Source organism: Corylus avellana, chromosome ca4, assembly GCF_901000735.1.
Source record: "Corylus avellana chromosome ca4, CavTom2PMs-1.0".
Lineage (NCBI taxonomy): Eukaryota > Viridiplantae > Streptophyta > Magnoliopsida > Fagales > Betulaceae > Corylus > Corylus avellana.
The window spans coordinates 5,337,883-5,357,683 of NC_081544.1; the positions used below are offsets into that span (position 1 = coordinate 5,337,883).

Below are 19,801 nucleotides of genomic sequence, written 5' to 3' on the forward strand. Positions count from 1 at the left end.
ATTTTATACCCTTGATTAACAGTATTCCCAACCCTCACGAATTGTCTTTCCCATGATTATGTGATAATTTGTCCCAAGTATGTTAACAATACTTTTGGAAACTTCCTTCATATTGCGTGTTGATGTGTAGGTGTAAAATTAAATAGGTTTAACTTTTCAACTCTAACCCACTAATTTTATGTTTGGTTTGTGATGGGTTTATAGGACATGTCAAAAAAATTCAATCTTAATTGTAGCATGTCGGGTTCGAGTCGTCTTGAAGTATGAGTATAAGATTAGATAAGTAAACCCAAACTTAGCCCATTTAATTAAATGAGTTAGACTCCTCCTCAACCTTAACCCGCAAATTTCATGTTAAGTTTTTCGCGCTAAACCAAACCGGGTTTTAACATTATATGTTGTTAATCTATGTTTCGCATACAAAATTAAACTTATTTATTTTTATTCATGAAATTATAATGTTGCTAATTTATGTTTTGCGTACAAATTTAAACTTATTTATATTTATTCATAAAATTAAATATCTACAAAGTCTATTGCAGTATTAATTAGTGTGCTTAATCCGTTAATTAAGCTACATAAGAAAGAAAGAAAACAGATAAATTAAAAAAAAAAAAAAAACAGATAAAGAGGTTCCAACTTCCAAGGGCCACGTGGCGAATAGAAAAGCGCCATGTCATGTGTACTATCTACAAAGTCTATTGCAGTATTAATTAGTGTGCTTAATCCGTTAATTAAGCTACATGGAAAGACAGAAAACAGATAAATTAGAAAAAAGAAAGAAAGAAAACAGATAAAGAACGAAAGAAAACAGATAAATTAGAAAAAAAGAAAGAAAGAAAACAGATAAAGAGGGTTCCACTTCAAATGGCCATATGGCGAATAGAAAAGCGCCACTTCATGTGTAATATCTGGAGACTTGCTTATATAAGGAACCTCTCTCCCTCTCTTTTTGGTTCATTGCTCACTCTGTTTCTTGGCTTTTTCCCAGAAGCCTTCTCCGAACTCACAATTTGACTCTCTGCTCTCACCAACAAAAGTTGTATTCCACTGCCATGTCTTCAGAGACCACGACTACGTCTACGACTACGAGGTACCTGTTCTTTTTCCTTTCTTTTGTGTTTTCTTTGTTGTCGTGGGTTCATTTTTTCTGAGGTTTTGCGGCGGAGGAGTACTTGTGCTTCTTTGAATGATATTTTTGTTGTTTTTATGGGGATCTGGGAAATTCTATTTTTATTTCTTGAATCTTTGAGTTTTTCCTTGATTCTTCTCACCGCGTACTCTGTTTCTTGTTTTTTTTTTTTTTAAAAAAAACTGTGTATTCAGAGACCGAGACTACGAGCAGGAAACTTTTATGTGAATTGGTAACATCATGGGTGGCTCTGCCCATGGGTTAGGGGTGCCTTGCAGCCGCCCGTAACCCCCTACGGGATGGCTGCAAGGCACCTGGGTGAAAAGACGGTTATAGTTAGTTGTTATTGGCCCATGCATGCACCCTGCAAGGGTGAAAATGAGGTTATTATATTTGGCAATAACCGCTAATTGTAACAATTTCTAAATTTCAGTAACCGCATCCACTAGGCAGTTAGCAGTTAGCCAGCGGTTAGAGCTCTAGCAGTAGACTCCCTATGGCCCATTCTCTTCTTATGTTTAGGAAATCTCTAAAAAAAACCACAAAAAAATACTCACATCAGAAGCCCTAAATATAACTAACATCAAAGGGCATCTACAGTGTTTCCCAATGCATTGGGAAACACTATAGATGTCCAATGCATTATTAAATTATAAAAAAATTGATTTTCTCTCCTCTCTCCTTCACATGTCGCAACAATTCTCTCTCTTCTCTCATTGGTTGCAATGATAAAAAGAAATAGTATTTAATTCATATAGGGAAAAATAAGGAAATCTACAGTGAATTTTTTTTTTTTTTTTTTTAGGGAATCAAAAATTAGTTTTATTCCCTAAATTGAGTGAAAATAGTTGGGAAGTTGTTGCTAATGCTCTTAGTAAACATATAACCAACCGCCTTGGTAGAAATTTTAGTTTTGAGCCTTTATATATAAATATACCACATTGAGCCAAATTGTTCCGGAAGGAGCTCATATTGAAAAATCTAAAATATTTGACCCCAAATTTACATTAATTTATTATATAGAATAATGGTTCAAAAATTTGTTATTATTGATCAAAACATGGTTAAAATATATTATAATAAAAAATTGGTATTATATATGTATAATTATAATTTATAACATATATGGACTTATAATATACAATATTGAAACTAAATCTCTAGGTTCTTAATTAATAATTATTGTATTAGTATGAATTTAGTCAATATTTTTTTTATTTTATTTTTAAGATATGACTTTTTAATTACATTAATATTTAAAAAAAAAAACATGAGGGGTTATCTATATTCATGGGTCGACTCAGGATTAATCTCATAAAAACCCTAAAATCATTAATGAGAAATATATTAAGATAGAGAAATTACAGATAAAAAAAAAAAACTTTAATAAATAAATAAAAATTAGCACTCAGTGAGTATTAAAAGAAAAACAAAATAATTATTTTTTAATTTTTAACTCAGGCATCTATCATAAAGGAAATCGACATTCTGCTGTACATTAAGAACTTTTTCACGACCCTATTGCTCGTGCCTATTTTTTTTTTTTTTTAATAACATATTTTGATTGTTGCTAATGAAATATTTGTTGTTGTTTAAAATTTGTGTATAAAATAATTTTTTGTTATCATAGAACAATTGATATAATAGGGTCAAAGGCCAAGTTTTGTTTTTTTTTCTTATGAGTAGGGTGAAGCCTAATTATTTTTAAGCCAAATATATAAATTTAACAATTGATATATTATAGTAAATAATTTTTTTTTAAAAGGAGAGAGGACCATGGTCAGTACGGGCCATCCCCTCCCTCACCATGAGATACCTTTTCTTTTCCCTTCTTTATGATTTCTTTGAAAATTTTAAAAATTGACCCCAAGAGAGGTAGCTCAATCGGTTAGAATCACGCCTAATGAAGGGGAGATCACTAGTTCGAATCTTTCTCCCCCCTCTTGAGCGGACATGTCAAAAAAATTAAAATTAAAATTAAAAATCTCTCGTATCATGATTTATACAAGCTTACTTGTGAGCTAAAATTGTTGTTTTGTTTTTCCAGGAAGAGGAAGTCAAGGTTTGATGAGACTCTTGCCCAATGGAAGGAGAATCAGGCCCACCTTGACTCTAAACCAATTTGTAAAATTCAAGCCATTGGGTCAAAGAAAGGATGCATGCGAGGTAAGGGAGGGCCTCAGAACTCACAATGTAACTATCGAGGAGTCCGGCAGAGGACTTGGGGCAAATGGGTTGCAGAAATTCGGGAGCCGAGTGGGGGAAAGCGGCACTGGCTTGGTACCTTTGCAAATGCTATGGAAGCTGCCATTGCTTATGATATAGCTGCGAGGGCTATGTACAGCTCTTATGCTCGCCTCAACTTCCCAAATTCTTTTTCAACTACTGTAACAAATTCATCGAGCATTTCTCTGGGAGAAACTCCGGCAGCGGCAAGGTTGGACTCAACGGCGACATCAAACTACTCCGGGGTCTTTGCAGTTGAGGATATCACATCTGTTTCCTCAAACTTGATGAATGAGGATGGGGAAAACGTTGCGTTTGCTTACAATGAAGCTGCAAGGCCTACATTTGCAGTTGAGGACATCACACATGTTTCTCCCAATGTGATGAATATGGATGGGGAAAGTAAACTGAGAGATGATTCTACAACTACATCAAACCACATTGAGATCTTTGCAGCTGAGGACATCACCCATGTTCCTCCAAATGCTCAACATGAGCAACAAACAGGTCATTTCATAGTCCCCATGGATGAATTGCTTAACTTGGATGACTTTCCAGAGCTTTTCGACGATAATTCCCTTAGCGACATGGAATCCCAATTACCATTTGATGCTGATCAATTGGGGTTTCTAGATATCGACCAATGGGGGAAGCCATAAGATATTACACAGTTGCAAAATCAAATGAGGAACAGCTGGGGATACTATTGACTTGGGATTATCATATTTTGGATTTGAGTGTATACAAATTTTGTTTAAATTTGAGGATATATATTCTTTATTGTTGATTCTATGTTTATAGTGGATAAGAAACGAAGTTTTATCTCTTCCCTTATTGGTCTTATATATATATATATATATCCACACACTTTTCAAACAATAAGAAATTGCAGGACCAAATCCAGAGAGAACATAAAGAAACAATTGAATAACTAAAAAGAAACAGGTCATGTTGTACGACCTCAAATTTTTTGCAAGTTTAAGATAATTCAATCCGTAATAACACAGCAGACACTAGACGTCTACTTTATGTACAAATTTTGTGTTGAGTGGCATAAATGAAGATATCAGCAAAATATCAAGACATAAGAGTCAGTTTTAGTTTGCAGTACTTTGGCGCCCAAAGCTGGTTCCTTTTATAAATGGAGTGGGAGCCCTCTCTCTCTCTCTCATTGCGCTTACTCTGGTTTTTGGTTTCCTTTCTTGGTTTTCTTGGAGAAAAAATACTTGTCTGTTTTCTCCAAAAAGCATTTTTCGAACTCACCAGTACTCTGAATTTACAATCTCTCACTCTCCGATCTCTGCTCTCACCAACAAAGGTTTTCTTTCACCGTCATTTCTTCAGAGACCACCACTACGAGGTTAAGGTACATTTTCGTTTCCTTTCTTTGAAAAAAAAAAAATTGCCCTCTCTTGTGGGTTGGTTTTTTTGATTGGTTTTGCGGAGGAGTAGTGATTGTTTTCTAGGGTTCTGGTAAATTCCATTTTTGTCTGTTGGATCTTTGGGTTTTTTCTTGATTTTCTTGTTTTATTTTTCTCGGTTAATTTTGCATATTGTGTCTTTGATTTTGGGTTTTTGTTTGATCTTTGGGTTGTTTATTGTTTGATCTTTGGGTTTTCCCTTGATTCACCATTTTGCAGTCTTGAATGCCGAAAGGGACATTTAAATTTTTCATGTCCTAAGAGGCCTATTAGTGCAGATTATGGGAGTCTCATATTAGAAGTAATGCCTTTTTGTTTTTGGCTTGATTGTTGCCTTTTGCCGTGCAATAATGTCGAACAATATGTATGCAAAAGATGGCTATTTCTATCTTCGAGCTTGTTAATAGTTTTGTAGTAAGAAGATTAGTGAGAGAAGAGGAGGTTGATTGTATTATTTAGCCTATTATTTAACCTAATACAAACATCCTAATATATAGGATTAGTGGCAGAGCCAGGATGTCTATACAGGGGCAAAATTTTTTGATGAATAAAAAAAAAAAAAAAGAAAAAAAGTTGAACAAAAAATAATTAAGAGTATTAAAAAAAATATAACTAACAGAATAAGGAAATAATTCAACAAAATTTCATTACGTTCTAAAACATATAAATATAACTTACAATTGATTTTGTCACGACTAACGTTATACAATTAAAATATGAAACAAAAACTATATATATTCATAAACAATTAAATACAAAAACAATTATCAAGAATAGCAATATAAATATTAAAACAATTAATTTAAAAGAACAATATAAATATAAATATAAAAATTTAATTACAAACCTCGATTTTTATAAGAGAAAGCTGAATGGACTAGTTGAAGGCTTGCATGCTTGAAGTTTGAAAGTAGAAAGGAACAAATTTAAGGAATATAGTCTGGAACTGGAACTCTTGAAGCATAAAGTGTCAATTGTTGAATAGAGAAATGAATAAGTAATTTTAGAAGTCCCTCTTGTATCCCTAAAAAAATAAGGTGGCTTTTAAAATGATCATTTGATCAAAATTTAATAATGATCAATCACAAGTCCAATGATGATTTTAAGTGCCACATCATCTTTAAAGGGATACAAGAAGAACTTGTAGCATTACTCGAAAGGAATAGTAGAACTTTAATAAAGTCTTTAAGAAGAAAATGTCGTAGCAAATTTTTGTAAGATGTATATCTGATTTTGCAAATTTCACACACATGATAGAAAACAAAATCAAAGCAAGAGAGATTCCACAATTGCTTTTTGGATTTGATTGGCACATGGCTCTAAAATTGATGTCTCACGTGAGGTGAAAGTGTGTCTTTGACTTTTATTCAGCATTTTAACTTAAAAAAAAAAAAAAAAAAAAAAGGAAAGCGTGTTGCTTTAAAAATACATTTTGTTTATTTTTATGCTTAGAAATTGAGATGTGATAAATTAGCTTTTTTTTTTTGTTATTTGTTATTTCTTTTTGAGATGTTATTAATTAATTTTTTTTTTTTTTTATTTTTTTTTTTTTAAAAAAAAAAACTTTAAACGTAATGTGCTGTATTTTGCTTGTTCCATACTTCAATAAAATATTGGAAAAAAGAAACAGCTAGCGTGAAACTTTTTTTAGTGAAACGATGCGTTTTAAAAGAAAACATAAAATTAACTGTATATCATCTTCAACCTTTTGTTCTTATGAAAGTTTCAACTTCTTATAGTGACAAATAAAAAAAATCAGGTATTCCTAAAAACATGCCCTCCAGAGTTGCTGAAAGGGGGCATAACCATGGCATAGAAAAAAATTCTACCAAAGGTAAGGAGAATTTTTAGGAGTTGACAGGGGGCAAGGGGGATGCAAATGCCCACCCTCGACGCTCCCTCTTCCCCTGTATAGGATTAGCATATTATCACAATGACCAAACTACCCTTAAACCCATGACTTACTAGACCTAATAACTCTTCTAACACTACTACTCAAGCTGGATCATATAAATCCAACTTGGAAGAAACAAGCAAAAGAAAAATACATATAAAAACATACTCCAACACTTTCCCTTAAGCTAGAACAACTTGGTGCACAAAATACAAAGACCCATAAAAATAACAAGAAAATTTGCTATAACTTTAACGCCGGTCGAAAACTCGTTGAAAACTGCATCATGTGGTCGGATCTCACCGAAATACACCATGGTTGATAGGATCTCATAGGAAAACAACAAAGATCGGTCGGAACCCATCGCAAAACACCAAGGCCGGTTGGATCTCGCTGCAAAACACTAAGGGTAGATTGGATCTCACTGCAAAATACCAAGGCCGATCGGATCTCACCACAAAACACTAAGGCTGGTCGGATCTCAACAACTAACAACGATCACATTTCACGTTATCAACCAATGAGTCTCGAAAGAACTTGCAGAATATGAGCAGAACATGCCGGAGACACCAAAACCAAGTTGAAATACTACTGAAAAAGAAAACAAGAACCTTCGCCGGAACGCGCAATTGTTTTTTTTTTTTTTTCAAACTCAACCAGGGACAATATCTTTCAAGGCACTGCGCGTGTGGGCTCTAAGGCTTCCACTGTGGGCGGTGCTGCCACCCAAAGAACACTCACCAAAACAAGAAAAAAAAAAAAAAAAAACAAAGGAACAAAGATCTAAACCCTAAGGCTTTGATCCCATGTTAATAGTTTTGTAGTAAGAAAATTAGAGGGAGAAGAGGAGGCTGATTGTATTATTCAGCTTGTTATTTAACCTAATACAAACATCCTAATATGTAGGATTAGGAAAATATCACAATGACCAAACTACCCTCAAACCGTAATTGAAATGCCCCAAGTTCTAGAGGTAGAGTGACTGGAAGCAATTATAACATATTCTTAATTAAAAAAAAATTCTCCTAGCATATGATCACCACAATTACTAACCGTAATAACTCTTATAACAGAGCTAAATCTGTTGTTTTGTTTTTTTTAGGAAGAGGAAGTCAAGAGTTGTTGAGACTCTTGCCTAGTGGAAAGAGAGTCAGACCTAGCTTGATGAGAGTCAGACCCAGCTTGACTCTAAACCAATTCGTAAAGTTCAAGGCATTGGGTCGAAGAAAGGATGCATGAAAGGAAAGGGAGGGCCTGAGAACTCAAAATGCAACTACAAAGGAGTTAGACAAAGTACTTGGGGTAAATGAGTTGCAAAAATTCGGCAGCCAAATGGGAAAGGAAAGAGGCTCTAGCTTGGTACTTTTAAAAATGCTGTGGAAGCTAGCCTTGCTTATGATGAAGTTGCGAAGACTATGTACGGCTCTGGCTCTCGCCTCAACTTTCTAGAATCTTGTTAAGCTAAAACTTCATCGAGCATTACGCGGGTAAAAACTCCAGTAGGGTTGGATTCAACGAAGACATCAAGATACTCCTCGAACTTGAAGAATGAGGATGAGAAAAGTGAATTGAGAGTAGAGTTGAGCTTGCAGATGAGGTTATGAAGAAAGGCAACAAAGAGAAGTTGAATGCAAACTAAAAATCTACAATAACCTGTAAAGTGTTGCAAATTAATACATATAAACCTTAAAGCATTGAGAATGGATAAATGCAAATTTTGAGTCAATCACCCCACTATTTTTTTTTTTTTTTTTAAATTAATTTGTAAGTTTTATGTATTTATATTTTTAATAGTGAAATGCTATGGGTCAATAAGTTTATCATATTTGGCTATTTTTTTGGCTTGAGTCGATGACCTCTGAAAACGTGATGTTTTCTCTTATAATTAAATAATAATATTTTCTCTTATAATAATAATAATAATAAAATAAAATATTATTATTTACCTAATACAAACATCTTAATATTACTCATGTTAACGCGCATAAAAACGTGATGTTTGTCCTATATGAGTTTTTAATATTATTTAAACATTAAAAATTAAAAGAAGAAAACAAAAATGAACAAAAAGAATTATGTTGGGCAAAATTGGGGGTGGCTTTTGGGCAAGGGGCTTGGCTAGAGCCACCTCTATGGCCAACCAAGGGATGGCCAAACCACTCATAAGGCCCTTGAGGCCGGGTGGCCTCCTCAACTTGCAAAATGGAGATGGTTTTGTCCACCCCTTATGGCCGGTTTGAGGGTAGCTAAACCACCTCGTGGCCTTTAAGAATTGCCAAGCTATCCCTAAAAGGTCAAAAAAAAAAAAAAAAAAATTGTTTGCAAGTTAGGAGTGTTCGAACCACCTCAAGGGTCATGGGGTGATTCGAGCTCCCCCCGACCAGCCATAGGGGGTAGTCGAAGTCACAACTAAACCAAATGGAGATGGTCGAGTCACTCCCACGGCCTTGGGGGTAGCCGGACATAAGGGTACTGGCTCGAGCCACCCCCATTTTGTCCAATTGATTATTATTTTTTTTTAAATTTTCTTTTTTTAAAAATAATTAATTAATTAATTAATTAAATAAGATTAAAAACTCATCTAAGGTGCAGGTCAGTATTTAAGTTTATGATAAGTAACTCCCTCGTGTGATACTTTTTGAAACTAGTTAGTGATTTAAGTCCTGCCACGACCCCCTTTTGGTGACAAAAAAAAAAAAAAAAAAACATTCCTCGTGGCAGCTCCAACTCCACTTAGTTCATGAGAGATCGAGAGAGAGAGAGAGGATGCCTTCCATGAATGATACAACATGAGTTTTTGATCAAATATTAAGAAGCATATATGAAGTGTTGTATATTGAAACAAGGGTTTTAATTAGGGAAAAAAAAAAACAAGGGTTTTAGCTCGCATCCAATACGTATGGATGCAGCGTATTGAAGACTACATACAAACAACTATGTATTTCCACATGAATTTGCCTCTCGTGATCAGCAAGTGGTAATTAGCAATTAGCATGTGATGTAGCCTGTAGGTAAAGGTATTAGTTTTCGATATTTACTTGTGTTATTGTCAATCCGTTAATTGTGATACAACAAAAAACAAAACAAAAAAAACAAAACAAAGGAGAATATAATATGTTGTCAGAAATATTGAACATAAAAAAGAAAAGGAAAAAAAAAAAAAAACAAAAAAGTCTTTCTTGGTTTTGTCTAACTTGCTATCGGATTGGGATCCCCAGCAATGTTTAAAATTTGCCAGCTGGGTAACAATTTTGAAATACAGGCCCTTAGATGCATCTTAGGGCCTGCATCTAAGCACCTGTTCCCGAGGTTTGCAAATAAAAAAAAACGTCTTTTTGTTGTTTTTTTTTCTCCATGTCTTGTCAGTCTTCTTCTTCTTTCTTTCTTTCTTTTCTCGTTTCTCTTCTCTCTTTCCCTTCTTTCGTTTTCTCCTCTTTCTATTTTTTCCCCACAAAACTGATTGATTCCTCTAAAAAACTGCCATGGACCCGGAAATTCTTCTAAATTTCTAGGAACAAATTTGAAAGAAAAAAAAAAAAAAAAAAATTGTTATGGTTGTTGCTATTACTCTGTTCAAGCAAAGAACTGAGTTTCTATTTATTTTTTTTTTTGGTATGAATCAGTCACATTGTTTTGGGTCTTAGATGCATACCCTTAGATGCATCTAAGGGTCCATATTTCAAAATTGTTACCGTGGCAATTTTTAAACATTTCCGGGGATCCCAATCCCTTGCTATCGGTCTCAATCCTTTAGTACTAACAAATTCTTCCTCAAAAAGCTAATTATTTACTGCCCAGGGACTAGGCCACAAAAGCCGATTTTGTGTTAAGTGTCATAAACAAAACAGCAGGACATAATAGTCAATTTACGTTTGAAGTTTCGGCGCCCATATAGAGTTAGGTTTCTGTACACTTCGCCTTAATGGGTTTTCAAAAAGTTGCAAGGCGAATAGAAAAGCGCCACATCATGGAAGACGGTTGTAAAGGAACCCTCCCTCACTCTCTCCTCTTACTCTGTTCCTTTTTGTGATCACCGCGTACTCTGTTTCTTTTGATCACCGCTTTCCGCCGCTTGGTTTTCTTAGTTTTTTTGGTTCTTTGCATCATTGGGTTCTTCTCCGAACTCTCTCTCTGGATTCCACAAGCTCACTCTCTGCTCTCAACCTCTCACCAAAAAAAGTTTTCTTTCACTGCCATGTCTTCGTCTTCACAGAACACGACTACTAAGAACCCTTTCTTTGAAATTTTTCTTTTGTTGTTGTGGGTTCGTTTTTATGGGGCTTTTCGGAGGAGTGGTTTTTGTGTGTTTGATATTTTTGTGTTGTGGGTTGGTTCTTCTGGGGTTTTGCAGATGAGTGGTTATTGTGCGTTTGATATTTTTGTATTGTTTTCTAGGGATCTGGAAAATTCCATTTTTTGTCTCTTGAATATTTGGGTTTCTTGTTCGTTACGGCTTTTCTTACAACTTTGGAATTTAATATATACGGCTCTTTCAAGTTTTATTGAACAATATGCATGAAACACCCATTACGTAAGTTAAGAATGAAAGGAACATGTTTGTGATATTGTTTGTTGGGAATAAGAGCAGTATGTCTTGTAATAATTTTGTTGACTGCCTCTGTTTTTGTTTTTTTGGCGTCCCGTGTTAGGAGTAATGCCTTTTTGGCTTGATTGTTTCCTTCGCTGTGCAATATTGTTAACAATATATTTTTTATAGAATTTTTCAAAGATGCCTACTTGTGAGCTAAATCTGTTTTCTTTTTCTTTTTTTTTGTTTTTCCAGGAAGAGGAAGTCACGATCTATGTCCGTGGATGAGACTCTTGCCAATTGGAAAGAGAATCAGATCCAGCTTGAGTCTAAACCAATTCTGAAAATTCAAGGCATTGGGTCCAAGAAGGAATGCATGAACGGCAAGGGAGGGCCTTAGAATTTAGAGTGCAAGTATAGAGGACCTAGGGCAAATGGATTGTAGACATTCGAGTGCCAAACGGAAGGAAGATGCACTGACCGGGTATTTTTACAAATTCTGTGGAAGCTGCTCTTGGGGAGGGGTGGTTCGGCCACCTCCAAGGGCAAACCTACAATTTTATTTTTTGAGGGTTTGGCCTTGGGGGTGGCCGAACCACCCCCAAAGATGGCTGAACCCTTTTATTTTTTTATTTTATTATTATTATTTGGTCCTTGATCACCCCAAGGGCATTGTGGTTCGCTTTTCGGCGACCCCTTCAGTTTTTTTTTTTTTGTAGATTTAATTTTTAAATTAAATTAATATGTTAACGTGGCAAAACGGTGCGTTTAGTTTGGGACAGGCAGACGTTAAATCTTTGGGAAAAAAATGTAACGGTAGGGGTTAATTTGCATTTTCAATTGACCGCGGGAGTAAAAATTCGGAAAAAAAAAAAAGAGAAAAAGTTTAGGGAGTTTTTCAGTTTTGGCGCGTTGACAAGGAGATTTATAATATATTTATCCTTATCTTTAATTTGTAATAATAATAAAACTCAATAACTTGATTTATTTTTTAAAAAATAAAAGTAGAAGGTAGAACATAATTTGATAATACCCTAATTGTGATATAAGAGAGAACAAAAAAAAAAAAGAAAAGGAAAAATACACATACCCTGGCCCTTCAAGCTACCATTCATTTGTCAATGTTCTCCTTAAATTACCAATTATATTAATGCCCCTCTGAAACTATGCCCTCCAATGAAAAAAATACCCTTAATGAATTATTTTTAAAAAAAAAATCTTAAAATTATAGCAAAAAACTAACAGCTAAATTTTTCTTTAAAAATTAAAAATATTTAAAAGAGAGGGGGAAAAAAAAAAAACCAAGCAGATCATTTTAATTTGTATGTATTATAATTTTTTCCTTTTCAAAAAAATAAAATTTTTTAAACAATTACTTTTTTAAATTTTTTTGTTTTTGTTTTTGTTTATTTTTTTTTTATCTTATTGTCTTATTAAAATTTTTTTAAGGTCGTTTTTTTTTTTTTCGGACGTTGAGAGACATTTAACATTACTTTGGTATTGTAAGAGAGAGACATTAATTAACACAATTGGTTTCATAATTAAGTAAGCAGTAACAAATTCTTCCTCAAAAAAAGCTAAATTTACTTTCCAGGGACTCAAGGCCACATCAGCGAATTTTGTGTTGAGGGGCATAAATGAAGTTATCAGCAAATATCAGGACATTAAAGTCAATTTCTATTTCAAGTTTCGACGCCGGATATACAGCAGCGAGATGATTCCCACCGGTTTCTGCACATTACGGACCAAGGCTTCCAAAGTGCAGAGGACGAATAGAAAATCTCCACGTCACGTAATAACTGGAGATGGGTTATAAAGGAACCTCTCTCACTCTCTCCGCTTACTCTATTTCCTGCTTGCATGTTCTACGCCGCGTTGGTTTTCTAGGGTTTTTTTTGGAAGACGCATTCTCCGAGCCTGTGAATTTCACAATCGATCGCTCTCTCTGCTCTTCGCATTCGATTGCTCTCTCTGCTCTTCACAATCGATCGCTCTCTCTGCTCTCAGCCTCTCGCAGACAGAACTTTCTTTCGCTTCCACCATGTCGTCTTCAAAGACCACGACGACTACGAGGTACCTTTTCTGTCCCTTTCTTTGAAGTTTTTCTTTGTGTTGTTGTGGGTTGGTCTATGGGGTTTTGCTGCGGAGCGGTGATTGTTTTTTTATAGGAAATTCCATTTTTTGTCTTTTGGGTTTTCCTTGATTTTTTTTTTTTATTGTTTGATTTTCTCGGTTAATTTCACCTGGGCGCACGCACGCACATCTCGATCTTTGGATCTTGGGTTGTTTCTTGTTTGATCTCCGGTTTTCCCTTGACGTTAGTCGATTACTCTGTTCGCCTGTTTTTTTTCGTTTTACACCGTTATTTTCAAATTTCTGTAATGGGTATATTAGGTTAGTGGCCGAAGAATTTCTGTAATTGGTATATAATATATTAGGTTAGTGGCCGAATCCCTTCGGATCTTGGGTTGGGCAGCCCACAGTAAGGCCTCGAATTTCTGTAATTGGTATATAATATATTAGGTTAGTGGCCGAATCCCTTCGGATCTTAGGTTGGGCTGCCCACAGTAAGGCCCAAGTAGTTAGGGCTTAGTCTATATTTTTGGAGTTTTGGTTTCGTTCTCTTCTCGATCTCGTATTAGAAGTCAGTTTGCTTGACTGTTGCCTTTTGCTGATGAACAATATATATATGTGCAAAAGAATTTTCACTTGTGATCTAAAAATCTCTTCTTTTTGTTTTTTGTTTCTATTAGAAAGAGGAAGTCACGAGCTGTTGAGACTCTTGCACGGTGGAAAGAGTGTAACGTTGACACCAAACGATCTGGAAAACTTCAAGCCATTGTGTCTAAGAAAGGATGCATGAAAGGCCAGGGAGGGCCTCAGAACTCACTATGCACTTATAGAGGAGCAAGACAAAGGACCTGGGGCAAATGGGTTGCAGAAATTCGAAAGCCAAACGGGGGGAATCGGCTGTGGCTGGGTACTTTTACAAACTCTCTGGAAGGTGCCCTTGCTTATGATGAAGCTGCGAGGGCTATGTACGGCCCTCGTGCTCGCCTCAACTTTCCAGCAGGGTTGGATTCAACGACTACATCAAACAACTCTGCGGTCTTTGCTGTTGACGAGAGCACACCTGTTTCCCCCAACTTGAGGAATGAGGATGTGCAAAGCATTGCATTTGCTGACAATGAAGCTGCATTTGAGGACATTGCCCATATTTCGCCTAATGTGAAGAATGAGGCTGGGAAAGGTGATTTGGGTGACATTCCCAAGCTTTCCGACGATGAGCTCTTTAGCAACATCGAATCACTATTTAGATTCGACAATTTTGATGGTGGTCATTGGGGATTTCTTGGTGATGACCAATGCGAAAAGCCATCAGATCTTGCAGACAGCTGCAAAATCCAAATGACAAGTTGTTAGGGGTCTCAATCATATGGGTAGGCACGTTCCGGAGTTAATTAATGGAGTAGTATAAGAAGGATGATAGGTCTGATTCATGTCAATTTTGTTTGACATGCTGATTTTTGTAGTTGATTCTTTATATTTTTTTTAATTTTTTGTAAGCGATTCTTTATAGGTTTTAGATTGGAGAATTTAATTGTTTTTTTTTTTTTTTCTCTGTAAGTGAGATTCTTTATAGGTTTTAGATTTGGGATTTGAGGGTATATAAATTTACACGTTGTAAATGAATGACCTTTATGGGTCGGGATAATAAACAAAGTTTTAGTTGTTTATTTTTCTTATTGCTTGTCTTGTATACTACACACATTGTTTAAGAATGATCCATTTCTCTCTTATCTTCCTGGCTCCTGCATTGTTCATGTTTAGGGGTTTATCTACGATGCATTGTTCCTGGCTCCTGCATTGTTCATGTTTAATGCTCTCTAAGAAGGAAAAAGGAAAAAGTTGTGTGGTATATCTGTGATGCGGGCTCATTGATTCGTGATTTTACACTAATTTGTATCACTTAAATATAGCAGAAAACTGATTATATAATGGCCAGAACAAGATCTTGATTAGTTTTTGAATTATTTTAAATATGTTTCATTTATTTCTATCAGACCACAAATGGTTTGTACTCCTAATGAGCTTGATGCTTACTAATTGTTGCTGCATTCCTTTTGTTTTGTTTTTGTTTTTGTTTTTTTCTCCCTAAGATGAATTCGGAATTTTACTAAACCAACAAACTAATAACAGTACAAGCTGGTAGTACATAAACAGCATAAAAAAACAGAGTTTTTACAGTGGCTAGCTATGAGAAAATACAGAATTTGAGATGCACTTGCTAGAAATCCTTCTAGCTTGAAATGAATCATTGAGATATCTGTTTGAGGACAACTTGTCCTCAATCATCTCCTCTACAGTTTACAAAATGGTTTCATCACTTCTAACAATTGAGGGATGACTTTCAGAATTTCTCTCCAGCCAAACATGACATATGGGCAGTCAACCTCTCCCATCTGTATATCTGTGTTTGAACTGATCTATGATGGTAAAAGGGTCATTTAAATTTCATCTGTCATTTGTTTGCGGGTCTCAAGGTGAATTATTTAGAGGGCCAATATTCAGAAGGATGGTTTTGTGCTAATAGAAAATGACTATTGAGTTTGCATCTTTTCAATTAACCCATCACCATGGGCATGGGCTTCTCAATCCTGCAGTGCATAGATGGATCTTCAAATTTGCATTCAACAAGTATTTCTTACCTTGTTCAATTTGATTACTTTATTCTTTTTTGAAAAAGGAGTCTCATGGTGCTTCTTGCAGAAAATTGGCAAGAACTAGTCCAACAAATTAAGTAGAAGGGCATGAGGCCTGAGATGGCATTAAAGCCTGGGACACCCATTGAAGAAGTTTATCCTCTGATTCACATGTTCTCAGATTGTTCAGCTACGTTTTGTATTGTGTGGAATAAGCAAAATCATGATGATATTCAATCTTTACCAAAATGGCCTAAGGTTTCTGGTATTCTATGTATAATTGTAAATACTTTTTTAGAGACTTAGAAATTGATAAGATGATAGTTCTTCCCTTGATCCACTGATGGAGAAGGTTCTGATACAGTTAATTAGTTTTTCTTCTGAGTGGCAGGCAGCTCTTGTTCATTCCATGACTAATTCTCTAGTTTTTTTTTTTTTTTTTTTTGTCAATACTTGCAAACATTTTGGAAATAACACTTTATATGATACCATAAAGTGTTATTTTCATCTTGGCATATGATTGACTTGGCTTCAGCTCAGCTATACTAGACTGCTAGAAAAAAATATTACATTAGTTGAATAGTAGAACTATGCACTAATAATTAAATTTATTATTCACTATCACAAAAATTCCTATAGCTTTTGGAATTTCAAGTTACATTATATATACTTCTCTTCAGGCATTGGAGGCTATTGAAAGGTTGCAAAAGAATGTTGACACTCTTAGTCTTCCAAATGACTATCTGCTGGATATTGCTAATGAGCATATGCCTCTCAGGATGCTGTCAAGGAATCTAAGAAATTTCAAACCTACTCACAGTGAGTGTTTTGTGAAAGACTGAGCTGTATTTTCATATTATGCTTAATTGAGGTAGCCAAGGACTTAAACTTCTTAAATAAAATGAACAATGCTGAATTTATTCAAAGTCGATGTTCTCAAATTATATACATCATCCATGCCTGAAATCCACCAGGAAGGAGCAAAATCTGGGTTTTGTAATAGCTGCATCAATTGCTGGGATTTTTCATTTCTTGTTTTCCGGGTGCAGTGTACTAATATCTGAATATGTAATAACCTTTCTCAGGTTGTGACAATTTTGGCAGATCCTTCTTCACAATTGAGAGAGATTCATGTTACTACCATTTAGGAAGACATTATCAACAGATATCCCAGGGCAGCAAAGCTGATTGAAAAAGTTACAGCAGGTCAAGGAAGTCAAGACAATGCCCCACCTAGGATATCACAAAAGGAACAAGTCTTTTTTTTTAAATTTTTTTCAAATCAAATATGGGAAGGGGGAAAGGGGAAGGAACAAGTTGTGTAAAGGATAGAATTAAATAAAACGGGTCAGTCGGACTCTATGTCTCTCTCTCAATAAACTTTTCTCTTAAATTAAATAATTAAGATTTTATCATTTAAATATTTATCGTATTTATTTTCAATATTTATTATATTTACTTACATTTTAAAAACTAATATGACATACTCTGAATTATTTTAATTTGAAACTAATAATTGAGATTTAATAAATTGTACATAATAGATCAAGAATTCCCCAAAACATGGCTCTCAACTTATATGAGCGAAATTTGAAGTGGATGTGGATGTCATCAATACGGCGCGTTTCACATATACCAGCATTCACCGAGCTTATCGAATTTTAAAATATTTTATTACTTTAATAATTAATTTCAAATTAAATAATTGAAACTTTATTATACAAGTAAGTACTTATCAATGTTTAATTATATTTATAATTCTAATAATTTAATTTGAAAAATCAATAATTAAGATTTAATACAAGGTTAAATACCTAATACTCCCTAGGGTTTCATTTCTTTATTTTTTTTTCCCTTTAGGGTTTGATTTTTTCTCCTGTGATTTTGATAAAGACCAAATTGGTCATTCCGTCCATTAACCATTAGTTGACTTAACAGAAGTTCACGTTACTGACACGTGAACCAATTAAAATTTGACACTTAGAATAAGTGGCCACAACATCACTGATGACATGGCCACCTAATAAAATTATATATATATTTTTTTAAAAAAAAAAACAAAAAAAATCAAAAAAGAAAAGAAAAAAAAATCTGGAGCCACGCCCGTGACCATTTGGGGGTGGCTCGATGCCATGGGCACCCTAGTGGGTACTACCCCCTTGGGTTCATGGGAGTGGCCTGGCCACCCCCTTGCTCCATGGCCACCCCCTTGGTGCCAAGGGGGTGGCCAAAAACCACCCCCAGTGGGTCTTGGGGGTGGTTTCGGCCACCCCCTTGGCTCCATGGGAGCCACTCCATTTTTTTAAAAAAATATATATATTTTTAATTTAATAAAAATTAATTAATTAGGTGGCTACATCATCACGGAATGATCACTTCTTCCATATGTCGAATTTTAATTGCTCTGCGTATCAGTTACGTGAACTTCCGTTAAGTCAATTAATGGTCAATGGACAAAATGATCAATTTGGACTTTATCAAACCATAAGTACCTCATGTGATAAAAATCAAAATGTAAGGAAAAAAATAATAATAATAAAGAAATAAAACCCTAAGAGTATTAGGGTATTAGGTACGTAACCCTTTAATAAATTATAGGTAATAGATCAAGAAACCTCTCTTAATTGAGTCTCACCTTCCACAAGCGTAATTTGAAGTGGATGTGGGCGTCAATGCGGTGCATTTCACATGTACCATCCTTCAACAGCGACGGTCCAGAATCTGCAAACGTATTTTCTTTCTTCCTTTCAACATGAAAGCCATTGCGAAGCTTTAGAGCATAGCATCGTGGCCTACGCTTTCACTGTCACGTCCTCACTCTCTCGCACCCATTGGGTCGTGGAATGTGCCAGCTGCCTCCTCGTCGTCTCTGCTCGAGTTCACTAACTTCTGTTATAGGAGAGACCTCCTAAGAGCCATGAAGATCATGATTTGTAATTTAGACTAACCACAAGGACCAATTTTATATTTATCCCTAGAATGAATAATCGGGCCATGGTGGCCTAGTTGACAAGCTCCATCAAGGAAGTTTTTTGCGTGGAGAATCCGTACCTATGCAAATCAATAAATACATTAGATACATAGAGTCCCTCTATGTCTGTGCATGTGAATGTTTATGTAAAATAAAAACGAACAAGTCTTAAACTTAATTTCATACTAAATCATAAGTCGTAATTGTATACAAAAGTTATACGTTTATAAAATCATCTTTAAAAATAATTTCTCTTTTGAATTCAAAAGTTTTCTAGTTTTACAATATCAAATTAAGACAAATTGTATACCCTTGATTAACGGTATTCCCAACCCTCACGAATTGTCTTTCCCACGATTATGTGATAATTTGTCCCAAGTATGTTAACAACACCTTTGGAAACTTCCTTCACATTGCGTGTTGATGTGTAGGTGTAAAATTAAAATGGTTTAACTTTTCAACCTTAACCCGCAAATTTTATATTTGGTTTGTGATGGGTTTATAGGACAAGTCAAAAAATTTCAATCTTAATTGTTACGTGTCGGGTTCAAGTCGTCTCGAAGTATGAGTATATATAAGATTAGATCAGTAAATCCAAACTTAGCCCATTTAATTAAATGAGTTAAACTCCTCCTCAACCCTAACCCGCAAATTTCATGTTAAGTTTTTTGCGCTAAACCGAACCATGTTTTATTATATGTTGCTAATCTATGTTTTGCAAACAAAATTAAACTTATTTATATTTATTCATAAAATTAAAATGTTGCTAATTTATGTTTTGCATACAAAATTAAACTTATTTATATTTATTCATAAAATTAAATATCTACAAAGTCTAGTGCAGTATTAATTAGTGTGCTTAATCCGTTAATTAAGCTACATAAGAAAGAAAGAAAACAGATAAATTAGAAAAAAAAAAAAAAAAA

General features: G+C 34.8%; 2 protein-coding genes across 2 annotated transcripts; both read left to right on the forward strand.

Annotated features, from left to right (window-relative positions):
- Nucleotides 1-875: 875 nt before the first annotated feature.
- On the forward strand, nt 876-4,017 carry LOC132177915 (ethylene-responsive transcription factor ERF043-like). The gene is made up of 3 exons (XM_059590395.1): nt 876-904; nt 992-1,093; nt 3,180-4,017. The coding sequence occupies exons 1-3, from the start codon at nt 876-878 to the stop codon at nt 4,015-4,017; spliced, it is 969 nt and encodes a 322-aa protein (XP_059446378.1).
- A 9,225-nt stretch (nt 4,018-13,242) lies between these two features.
- On the forward strand, nt 13,243-14,624 carry LOC132177916 (dehydration-responsive element-binding protein 2A-like). Its single transcript, XM_059590396.1, has 2 exons — nt 13,243-13,274; nt 13,955-14,624. Exons 1-2 carry the CDS (start codon nt 13,243-13,245, stop codon nt 14,622-14,624), a joined length of 702 nt encoding a protein of 233 aa, XP_059446379.1.
- Nucleotides 14,625-19,801: the final 5,177 nt, after the last annotated feature.

Coding starts and splice junctions, on each gene's coding strand:
- LOC132177915 (XM_059590395.1), top strand. CDS start 876: ATGGCGAATAGAAAAGCGCCACTTCATGT. Junction 905..991: donor AGAAAAGCGCCACTTCATGT/GTAATATCTGGA, acceptor GCTTTTTCCCAG/AAGCCTTCTCCGAACTCACA. Junction 1,094..3,179: donor ACTACGTCTACGACTACGAG/GTACCTGTTCTT, acceptor TTGTTTTTCCAG/GAAGAGGAAGTCAAGGTTTG.
- LOC132177916 (XM_059590396.1), top strand. CDS start 13,243: ATGTCGTCTTCAAAGACCACGACGACTACGAG. Junction 13,275..13,954: donor AAGACCACGACGACTACGAG/GTACCTTTTCTG, acceptor TGTTTCTATTAG/AAAGAGGAAGTCACGAGCTG.